The sequence below is a fragment of the Brachyhypopomus gauderio genome, chromosome 12 (assembly GCF_052324685.1).
Source record: "Brachyhypopomus gauderio isolate BG-103 chromosome 12, BGAUD_0.2, whole genome shotgun sequence".
Taxonomy (NCBI): domain Eukaryota; kingdom Metazoa; phylum Chordata; class Actinopteri; order Gymnotiformes; family Hypopomidae; genus Brachyhypopomus; species Brachyhypopomus gauderio.
Window position 1 is genome coordinate 19300964 of NC_135222.1, and position 11228 is coordinate 19312191.

The following is an 11228-nucleotide window of genomic DNA, read 5'->3' on the forward strand; positions in this document are numbered from 1 at the left end:
CACCGCCGTGCACCTTTACGACCGATTAAAATTAATATTTTTTGGTCTTCCAACATGTCGCGGGATCCGACAAACGTTCACAATAATGAGATTTATTATTGCAGGATGACCTAACGTCACGATGAAAGTCTGAATTTCAGATTTAGTTTTCAGAATTCTCGATTCCGTCGGAAAACACAAATTGCATGCTCAAAAAAGATAACTCAAAAGCGGTCACCTTTAAACATTATTTAATCTGACATAGAAGATCCATAGCAGAATAGAAAAAAAGTAATGCATCCAAATGGTTACAAGCAAACATCTGTATACATTTCAAGCAAATACAGAAAAAATGAAATACAACAAATGAAAACTTTTTATTCTCCCTTAATGCTTTTCAGTTTTTAAATGCTATTAACATTTTTCTTCTTTCTTAAGTTTCACTTCAATAGAAGGTTAATTACCTTAAAAAAAGAGCTACATGAAGTTTTATTTAGTGCTAGAAAAGTGCAAGTTCTTTGGGAGTTCTGAGGTAATACTTGGTCTCCACCACACTCCACATTTAATCCTGTTTGCCTGTGGGCAGCCCTCCTCCTAAAGGCCTTTCTCTGCTACCTCTTCACCCCACGCTGAGCCTGCTTCAGCAGCGTGTCAAAGTCAAGATCGCCACACCTGCTTTTTAATGGAGCTGGGTCAACTTCCCGGTTGGAGTCTGGAGGACAGAAATAAAACAAGGCGATTCAGAAGCCCCCACACAGAAAACAGAGCAGAATAAAAACAAATAAATATCCAAACCATCCAAAACAGTTAAAGGAATATGCATTTGTTCTATGTTGAAATTATTTCCAATTTTGTTTTATATTACATTTATACTTCCATAATTACTTAACTTCCATACATAACTTCTGAATGTTTGACTCTTCTGTGACCGCCTGTGAGGCCGGCATCAAGGTCAGGAGGTGATAACTCCCGGGCCCCATCTATCCCCACCACCTCCCCATCTATCCCCACCACCTCCCCCCATCCATCCCCACCACCTCCCCCCATCCATCCCCACCACCTCCCCATCCATCCCCACCTCCCCCCATCCATCCCCACCACCTCCCCATCCATCCCCACCACCTCCCCATCCATCCCCACCACCTCCCCATCCATCCCCACCACCTCCCCCCATCCATCCCCACCACCTCCCCCCATCCATCCCCACCACCTCCCCCCATCCATCCCCACCACCTCCCCCCATCCATCCCCACCACCTCCCCCCATCCATCCCCACCACCTCCCCCCATCCATCCCCACCACCTCCCCATCCATCCCCACCACCTCCCCATCCATCCCCACCACCTCCCCATCCATCCCCACCACCTCCCCATCCATCCCCACCTCCCCCCATCCATCCCCACCTCCCCCCATCCATCCCCACCTCCCCCCATCCATCCCCACCTCCCCCCATCTATCCCCACCTCCTCCCCATCTATCCCCACCTCCCCCCATCTATCCCCACCACCTCCCCATCTATCCCCACCTCCCCCCATCCATCCCCACCTCCCCCCATCTATCCCCACCACCTCCCCATCTATCCCCACCTCCCCCCATCCATCCCCACCTCCCCCCATCTATCCCCACCACCTCCCCATCCATCCCCACCTCCCCAGTGTCCTCCCGTCTCTATTGTGGAAATGACCTGGGTGTTCGTGCCCTTCATCCTGATCCAATGTTTTTCTCATAGGAAGACACACAAACCTAAATCGGCGTAGCTCGACTGGCAGAACTGCCGCCTCCCACCAAAGCAGATATCAAAGGGGAGCTCGTCCGGTTGCCGGAGCCCGGCTCCGTTCTCGATGGCGGCAAAGGCGTCGCCTGTGTTGTAATAGGTGATGAACCCATAGTGGTCTCTGAAAGGGGCCGGACACCAACAGGCATGTGTGAAGAAACACAAAACAGGAAGATGTGGTCAGATATGAATATTTAAATATTTGCCAAAAAAATAACAGGCCACAGGGGGAGTTCATGAGCAAGGCCCTTAACCCCAGCTGCACCCTGGGTGACGGGTTTAGGGCTGCCCACCCGTCTGGATACATGCGTACCACAGTCCATGTGTGTGTGTTCTCACTGCACAGATGGGTAAATGCGGACTAATTCCGATTAGAGTGTAAATTACAAGTGGCAATTTTAAATGTCTAACAGATTCACCAAGTCATACCTATTTTTTAAAATAAACAATCAACAGAATTTCAACAAGAATAAATCATATGACTTCAAAATATTTCATGTGATTTTGGAAGAAGGACTCAGTGCCCACATTTGACCTATGGTTGGGGGAACTAGCAAACACACTGCACCCGGAAAGACAGAGATATTATAATGACGACAGGATAAATGTGTTTGAGAAGATTTGGGACCCTGTGTTAAAATTTCTCCTGCAAAAGACTGTTACCAACGGACATACCACTGCCTAATGTTTTGTGTAAACATCTTCTCTGATATGGATGGGTAATCTGTGAACCTTTATGTGATGTATTCATTTTTCCTGTTGCCGTGACTGTGTAATTGTTTTATGATGCTTAATCATAAATTGTTTTATAATTGTTTTAATGACGTTTTGTTGTAGGGGTTGGGTTGAAATTTTATATGATATGTTATATGTGAAAACGTGAATAAAAATGTGTACGGTGGATAATGTGATTGATTGATTGATTGATACTGTGAAGTGTCCAGGCCTTTTAACAGTGGACATGGACACGTGAACCTCACCCATGGTTCCTGAAGTGGACCGTGCAGTCCTCGATCTTCCCGAAAAGCGCAAAGCGATCTCGGAGCTCAGCCTGGGTCATAGTCCCGCGGATTCGTCCCACGTACACAACCCTGCGCTCCTCCTGTGGGCGAGCGGAGGAGAGAGAGCGGAAACTTCACACGTCGTCACAACCAGCGTACGGCTTCTTCTGAAAAGTTGGGCAGGTACTCACGATGGCCTTCTGCTTGCGCATCCTGCGTTCCTCCTCCCATCTGCTCTGAGGAACGTGTTCTCTATGCCTGCAAGTTCACCATAATACAGACCAGAGAAGCATGGTTAACGTGTATTAATACAGTATGTGTATTAATTACGTTCTCCACAAAAATAACAAATAACTTTTGGAAACAAATTACTCTCCAATGCAGACACTAACCTCCTTTGCCTGATCCACTTCTGGTTCCGGTCCGGCTGAGGTGAGCGGTGGGGGCTGACTGAGCCGGACGGTGAGCGGCGGCGGACGCGGAACGACCCTGAAGGGGACATGGAGCGGGACATGGAGGAGGAACTGGAGCAGGACGAGGAACTGGAGCTGCTCCTGGAGGGTCTCAGCCTGAATACAGAAAAGCGGACGCCTTGCTCAAAAAGGGAGGGACACCTCACGTCAACTCACGTCAACTCACGTCAACTCACGTCAACTATAGTTCCGGAGAGAATTCAAATCCTCCCCACAGCCGGACATGAACAATACTCCACTAGTAACTAGTAACCACTGTGTGACTGAGAAATGAGGGAAAGGTGCCTTTTACCTCTTCCTTGGTGGTGAACGTGATGAAGAGGAGGCTGAGGAAGAAGAGGAGGAGGGGGACCGGGAGGACGACACTGAACTCGAGTCAGAATGATGATACTTCCTCCGGTAAACCCTCCTCCTCGTCCTCCCCCTGGCAAGGGAGCTTGGAGAGCAGGAGGAATGGCGTGAAGGCTTCCCCGTCAGCACCTCCGCGTCTTCAGGTCTGCCTGCACCGCGGTCCTCCAGCCTGCAGGGGGAGCTCTCTGGAGACAGCAGCACTGAGCCAGAGAGATGCTCTGCCTCACGCAACATCCTGTGATCCTGGGACCTATGGCTCAAACGATTCCTTGGCTGGTTAGGAGGTTTCTCGTGCACGTAGATGCCAGGACATGTCCTCTTGTTACCGAGAGTCAACTCCCGGCTCCCACAGTAGTCATGGTCCAAAAATGCTAGAGACAGGCTTGCGGCAGGGATGGAGGAAGTTGGCTGGGGCTTGAAGTGAACCTTGCTAGGGGGCATCGGGCGGGGCTCAATGATCTGGATGGCTTTGCAGGGAGACGGTTTACAAGCTTTGTGTGGCTTTGCCCGCTGACCAGGCCCTAATGGATTCCAAATGTGATGAGGGGGAGTTGCAGGGGGAGTGAAGCCTGTGGGGAAGAAATTAGAAAATCACTCAAACCCTATGAACAAAAAGTAGATTCAAATCCTATACCATTGAGCTGGCTCTGTGGTCAAAGCTCCTGTTTACCTCCTTTCGGACCTGGGATCAAGTAGGGTGCCTGTTTCTTTTTTTTTCTTTACTGCTGCTCCAGTTAATTAATTCAAGTGGCAGAGCAGTGATTTACAAACATTGCCACCATTCAAGGCCAATCACATGCACAGATAACTTCGAGGTTGTTTCAGTCTACCTGTATGCAAACAGCTGAACTGCCATGAGAAGGCACCGACAAGGATGATAAGTTTAGGCAATTTTAGTTCTCATGCCAACTTCCTGTGTTAACTCTGCATGCTCTCCTTGGGATTGCAAATGTTAAACTGTACCAGGACTCCCATAGCAACTTCTTATCTTGCTTGCATGAAAACAGAAAGCAATTTGCAGCAGTTATGAGCTCTGGACTCTCGGGGCCATTAAGTGATTAAAGAGGCATTGTGGGTCACATTATGACAGTATAAGGGTGGATATTCACACAACCATCATAACAGTGAAATGAGGCTTTAATGACTGGTTTTATGACAACAGACGAACCACACCAGAGCCAGAGATAAGTCTGTAAGTCTGTTTTGACTAAACAAGGCATCTTGGACTAAATTAAGTCCTCATGGACACTAGGAGATATTCCACCCTGGGTCAAATTCAAATTATAACTTAATATTAAAGAATATTAAAGCAAATCTCTACCTTGTGTCTCAAACTGCTCTAAGAGACTGGTTACATCTGTAGCTTGTATTCCTGTGAGGTAGAAAAAAAAACACAGTGAGAACTCAATCAGATTCTGTTTTGTGGGCTGTTAAAAACAGCCTCAGATGCCACATTTGATATGTACAGTGCTTGGGCTCAGGGGAATTTTAGAAAGGCTCTTAATCAAGAAACAACCAAGTTCATCTGCCTTATTTCAGCCTCACATCTCTCATTCACTCTCATTACCCATTTCGTTTGAAGATTCCTTTCTCGGTTCTTCTTCACGCTGACGGTCCCCAGCAGCCGTGGGTATCTGCACCGGAGGAGGTCTTCTCTGAGACACCACCGCCGGCATGGCCCTCGCGGGTGGAGACGGAGCAGCGATGTTAGCTTTCCCGACAGCAGTGATGGTGGGGGAGCACTCTTCCGCTATAGCCTCAGCATCGAGGGGAGCTTCACGAGGAGCCTCCGACTGAGGCTCTTGGACGAGCTGGTCCGGACTGCCGAGGCGTTCTGGTCGAGGGCTCACACATCTGGACTGGGTTCTGTGGCACATACTCATGCCAGTATGCTGAGGCAAAACATGTTTTTCAGACAGAGGTGAGCTGTCGGAGCGCACGGGTGGTGTGGACAGAAGGGGCACTGTGACGGGGTTCGGGGGGTCAACAGCATGCATGAACGTCAGGCCCGAAGTCTTCTGCTTCGAGGGTAACTTCAGGCGGAGAGGAGTCGTTCTGTTGGGCCTCAACGAATAGCCTGGATCCGAGAGCTTGGCCTTGGCAGGAGAGGATTTTACGTGCACTACAGGTGGGTTGTAACCTGGTATAGAAGGAATAGGCGGGAGCTCTCCAGGGATCTCGGGCACGGAGGGCCACTTGGTTCTGTGGTCCCACTTCCTCTCTTCCTCTGGGAGCGCCTTCCGTTTGAGGAGACGGTACTCCTGCAGACTGATGGATCTGGGTTTTTTGTTGCCATGCTGTGAAGGCACCGTTTCAGATCTGTCGATTAAGCTCTCGCTCGAGCCTGTAGGTCCCGAACTTGACACGGTAACATCACCTTCGTGAAGTTCTGACAACACGCCGTCTGTCGGGGCACATTCACACGCCTCGTCATCAGGCTGGTACTCGTGAACCGATGATATATCAGGAGCAAACCACACCTTTTTCTTTACTCCTCCAGTATTGCTCTTCTTAGCTAAAATGCTTCGATGAAGTTTCTTAGCGTCATCGCAGTCACCTTTATTGTGTTCACCGCCCACAGAAAACCACATCTTCTGGGTCTTCTCCTGCGGTTTCTGCACCGAAGACTCCACATCCAGACCCATCTCAGGGGCTACGAGGGGGATGAGTCCAGGCACACCCAGAAGGCCCTCCACGACCTCATCATCACCCTCCACATCCACGAACACGTCCTCCTCCTGGAGCTCACGGCCACTCTTGTCCTTCATCTTCTTCTTCTCCTCCTCCTCCTCCAGGTCCACGCGGAGGCTGTACGGATGCATGTGGCGGACCAGGTCGGCCAGCGACACGGACACAATCTCGTCCTGCTGCTCGTCATCGCTACACAGCGCCGGGTCCGACTCGATACGGAAAGTTCTCACGAAGGGTCTCCTGATCTCACTCAGCTCCTCCTCCTCCTCGCCATCACTTCTCTGCACGGTGGTGGTCTGGGGCCGCCGACAGGGTCTCGGCCGCAGCTGCCTGTCTGAAAGCAGGGTCTCCGCCTACACAAGACCAAAACCACAGCCCTACATCAAGCGTCCACATGCAGCAGTGCATCCGGGCCTCCCCGTTTTATAATGCAATTAGACATAAGATTACAAGATGCATGTTCTTACCTTTGAGCTGAAGAGTGATGACCGCGGGGACCTGAATGCCCGAGGAGCCAGCGCTCGGTCCGAGGACGGGACAGACGACTTTTTCAACTGAGATGAAGACGAAAGATTATAACAAATTACACACACATACATGTCTCATCAGAGAATAATATAAATACTCCTAATATATTTGGATCATCCTAAATCATTGACTTGCTATACTTTCTTAGCTGAATATTGTTCTGTGAAAATTGTACCTTGGAGTCTTGACCTCTTTGACCCCTAAGGAGGTCAGAGTCAGGGAGCATGTCAAAAGGAGACAGCGTTTCTTCGATGACACTGTCCAAGATCTCAGAGAGAGCAGACAGCAGCGTAGCTTCGCTTTCTTCGTCTATATGACTCCTCGCCTGAAAAGCACAGCCAGTCACCAACACATCACCTACAGTCCAAGAACCGGGGATTACAAGTTTTGCTGTTTTACAAGCTCAAATATTTTGGTTTCTAAGTAAAGGCCAGCTATTCCGCATGACGCAAAAGTCACGGTGAGGGGAATCAATTCGGTCATGTTAGTATGATGATCAAAAATATAAGCTACAAAATTAAACCTTTTAAAAATTACACTTCATAATCGACATATAGTATTTAGTTTATATAAACTTTGAACGTATCCGTTTCGGCGGTTGCGTTCATGTCGGACTAGAAGCCCTTTTAAGAGCCACACAAACGAGTCACTACACAGGAGCCTTCACACTTTCCTCACCTCTTCAGCGCTAGAGGTGTCCTCGATGAGGGACAAAATGGACGGGTCCAGGTTGCCATGGAGGCTGTCTGAGGTACTGGCAGCATCGTGCCCAGGGTCATGGCTTTGTTCACCCTGCAAATGAAAGGGCAAGAAGATTAGCACAAAGCAAATGCCTTCTGTCAGACGGGTACAAATAGGAAAATTATAGCCAAGTTACTTCTCTTTTCAGACTGATGAGCAGTTTCAGCTGGGTCTATAGCCCAGTTACAACCTTGGACCTCTTCATCAGAACCGATCTAAAGATCCTATAAGCAAGCGTCACATTAACTAGTCTGTAATTCCGGGTGCTGTTGTGGTAAATCACATCAGTCCACAGCTTCACTGGTATTCATCACACCAGTACGTGGGAGTTCAGTAGTGAAAGGCAACACCAGGTATTTACAGAGTTCTACTGAACGGCTCTGCTGCGAGTCTGAAGCCATTCTGGACAGTTTGCCATAAAGTGCAGGGTGACATCCTGCATTCCTGCACACACCCTATGCAACAGCTTCAGCTGGCTTAACGGCCAGGCGGCTGGGACTGAAATACAGATGAACAGAAAATCCTTCCTGTGAGGCACTTCTACCATTTCAGGTATTAAGCTAGATACGAGGTTTATGGGGAAATACACTGCTGAGATGTACGCCCGGGTAACCCAACGGGACCAGGTTTGTTGATTACCAGACCACATATTTCTCCCGGAACATAAGACCACTTCAACAGGTTTTATTCTGCGTTATGGCCCACACAGCAGCTGAAGTTACCGTGAACGGCTCAGGAAGGGGACACGGCACCTGTTGTCTCAGTTACGAAAAGGAAAACGTCTCTTGAAACGTCCAGTGCTTTTCAGCCAGCTATGAAACAACTGAAGACTAAAAGACACATTATCAGTAGTTATGTCACAACTGCCCGAGTCACCTCGACCAACATTCACAAGGAAAGCAGGTTACTCAAAATAGATTTCGTGGGGTTTGCCCAAATATTATCTAGACCTACCCACATTTAACACACGCAAATGATGATTTTTCACGCAAATGATGATTCAAGTTTTATATAGAAATTGTACAGTTAATATTGTATTATTCGGCCGCTATAACTAGTCAAGTTCACTCGGGTTCGTTACGGAACCGACGAGGCGCGGTTCGACCAGATAGAGACTACAGACCCCACAAGGCCGTTCGGCGCCGGCGGCATTCAAGAAAACTGCGCGTTTGTAGCAACTTAAAACGCCAAATTAGCGAATGTGCGAAGTGTTAACGCGTACAAAAGCGTGCGTATACGTTCCCGCAAAGCTCGGAAGAGAAGTGGCCAGTTAGCGGATCCTTTCCGGTCAGACAGGACTACCCCTGCCATAAATGAGACGGCAAGCCCACAGCCATGTGAAGCAGCCGACGTTTACACGCGTCCTTCAGTACCTCCAACGATACGTCTGTAGGCCCACCGACCGTTTCGTATGTTAATTACATACCGAAATTGTCGGTATACGCGACGACCACCGACTTTACTACCGAACTAGGTGGCTCGCTATATGTCGCAACTTGAACGTCCACGTGTCCCATGCGGACGAGTGCTTTTAAATCTACATTGACACCTTTAACCATGGTGGTGTGCGGAGTATGTCGGTCGGACTCAAATATAACGAACCTGAGTGTCTTGAAACGTCGCCGATCTCGTGAATTCCGTGAAACCGGCGTTTAAATTGCTCAGCCTTTCGCCATGCGGCGCGGCCATCTTGAAACTACACGAGGCGCTCGGGGCGCCGTGAAGACACGTGTATTAGATTTCCCGGGAAACTATGAAACGGAGAGACTACTACTAATAATGATATGATAATCATAAACAGAACGCTACATATAGCACACAACGGTAAATTGTATATATATGGATTATATAAATCAGGAACATCCACATTAATACATGAATTATTTGCTGTGACAGATTTGGAATTAATTTTTGCCATTGTAGTGGCTTAAAGGTTTATGGTGACCTCTAGTGGCCAATACAACTTGAAGTCAAGAAAACGAAGGAGCTAACTAAAATAATGTCAGTCCATAATAACAGTAATATCAATATTTTGGTTCCAAGCTTTCGTTTTTGACAGATTACACCACACAGACCTCAATCTTTTGCAGGTATCAATTAGACATGACATAAATAATTTTTGTAAGAAGAAATTTATTGAAGTGGTATAACTAGCTCTTGATACTGCCTAATTAATCCTAGTAGTTCTATTTAATCAGTGGTCACTAAATTACCCTATATTTGCCCACACAGGTAAATATCCAATGGTTTCAGCTAATCCAGTTCATTCAGAAAATATCAAGACTCTCTTCCCTGCACTGCTTACATCTTTCTCTTTGTAATAAGTGTTTCTCGGGTCCTGCAGTTGTAACCCTTGTCCTCTGTCTAGAGATGTGTGCAGATGGAACGTGTGTGAGGCATTCAGGTTAATAAGGCAGAGCGGATCGCCTAGAGGAACACGGTGAGAGGGCTCTAATGGCCGCCCTGTGCAGTAGCCAGAAACACACTGTCAAGAATGATGGAGCGTGATGACAATTGTGCTGACGCTCACATTCCTCACTTCACTCTGTTGATGTAGGAAGATGATGTGTGCATATGCTATCAAATGTTCCCTTTACTTCCATGTGTTACTTATCTTGGTCTCTCTCCGTATCTGACACACACACACACACACACACACACACACACACACACCCTTGGCTTCACATCTTGAAACTCACACTATTTGAAACCAGGCCAGAGCATGTTCAGAGACAGGAGGGAGCCTTGTGAAAGTGGGTCACCTTCTCGCTCTATCCGGACTCCCTGCCATTCTGCTGCTGGTCTCTCCTGAGAGGTCTCCATTATCTACACACACACACACACACACACACACACACACACACACACACACACACACACATGTGTAGTAGTATACAGTATATCAGCTTAGTTTAAATATCAGATGCATTCAAGCTCCCTCTATCTCTCTTTCTCTCTCTCCCTCTCTCTCTCCCCCTCTCTCTCCCTCTCAGTACCCCTCTTGGCATTCTCTGCACCCTTTTCCCAGTCTATCACCAGAAGCCTCTTAGAATTTGGCAGGAAACTCAGAGAACCCCTCAAAAGGAACAGCGAGGGGAAAAAAAAAATCCACGTACATTCACACACTCAGTTACACACTCGCACGGAGGAACGATGGGACGGAGTCATAGAGCCATACATAACTCCATCCTTTCAACATTCTCCCCTTTCAGCAGACAAAAGTTAGCATTTTTATACAAATTATATAGCACAGCTTTCACGTCACAAGTGTTATAAGTGGTGTATGTGTGTGTGTGTGTGTGTGTGTGTGTGTGTTTTACATACAGATCCGGCACGTCTTTCTCCTTACACCTCTCACCAGGCACATGAGCATCATATAAACGGCAGAGGAACCTTGACCTTTAACCTGATACCCCTGCCATTTCCCACAGGGTGCCAAATGTCTCAGCATACACCATCTCTAGACCAGCCCTGGCATCAGTGCTGCGGCCTTTCTCATAAAGGCCTGTATCAGGTTATTAGATAGGACAGCTGACCTGGGAGCAGCCTGTAAGACGCTGACACGAACGTTGTGGAACCAGCAGATCACAGGGGGAAGGAGGGGCCGGGTTCCCTATACGTTTTCCCTTTGCTGAAGTTGTTTTTTTTTCCCCTCCTCTGTTTCCTGTTCTCGAGGAGGAGGAGGAGGAA

General features: G+C 48.1%; 1 protein-coding gene across 3 annotated transcripts; it reads right to left on the reverse strand.

The window, feature by feature from the left end:
• Positions 1-213: 213 nt before the first annotated feature.
• On the reverse strand, positions 214-11215 carry LOC143528074 (uncharacterized). 3 transcript variants are annotated; one of them, XM_077023580.1, is made up of 13 exons: positions 11075-11215; positions 10301-10364; positions 7476-7589; positions 6973-7122; positions 6737-6823; positions 5146-6622; positions 4900-4950; positions 3520-4147; positions 3147-3323; positions 2946-3012; positions 2734-2855; positions 1723-1874; positions 214-691 (listed from the first exon to the last, which is right to left on the reverse strand). In XM_077023580.1, the coding sequence occupies exons 4-13, from the start codon at positions 7021-7023 to the stop codon at positions 591-593; spliced, it is 2913 nt and encodes a 970-aa protein (XP_076879695.1). In that variant the 5' UTR covers positions 7024-7122; positions 7476-7589; positions 10301-10364; positions 11075-11215; the 3' UTR covers positions 214-590. The 3 variants fall into 3 exon arrangements, with proteins under 3 accessions (XP_076879695.1, XP_076879694.1, XP_076879693.1); XM_077023579.1 differs by having other exon boundaries at positions 10238-10364; XM_077023578.1 differs by lacking the exons at positions 10301-10364; positions 11075-11215 and adding an exon at positions 9141-9294.
• Positions 11216-11228: the final 13 nt, after the last annotated feature.

What these genes read in the sequence shown, in the direction of transcription:
- LOC143528074 (XM_077023578.1), bottom strand. Translation starts at nt 9,227, where the DNA reads ATGGCCGCGCCGCATGGCGAAAGGCTGAGCAATTTAAACGCCGGTTTC. An exon ending in ACACCTCTAGCGCTGAAGAG is followed by an intron (nt 7,123 to 7,475) that starts GTGAGGAAAGTG and finishes TGTGCTTTTCAG; the next exon opens with GCGAGGAGTCATATAGACGA. An exon ending in AAAGAGGTCAAGACTCCAAG is followed by an intron (nt 6,824 to 6,972) that starts GTACAATTTTCA and finishes TCTTCATCTCAG; the next exon opens with TTGAAAAAGTCGTCTGTCCC.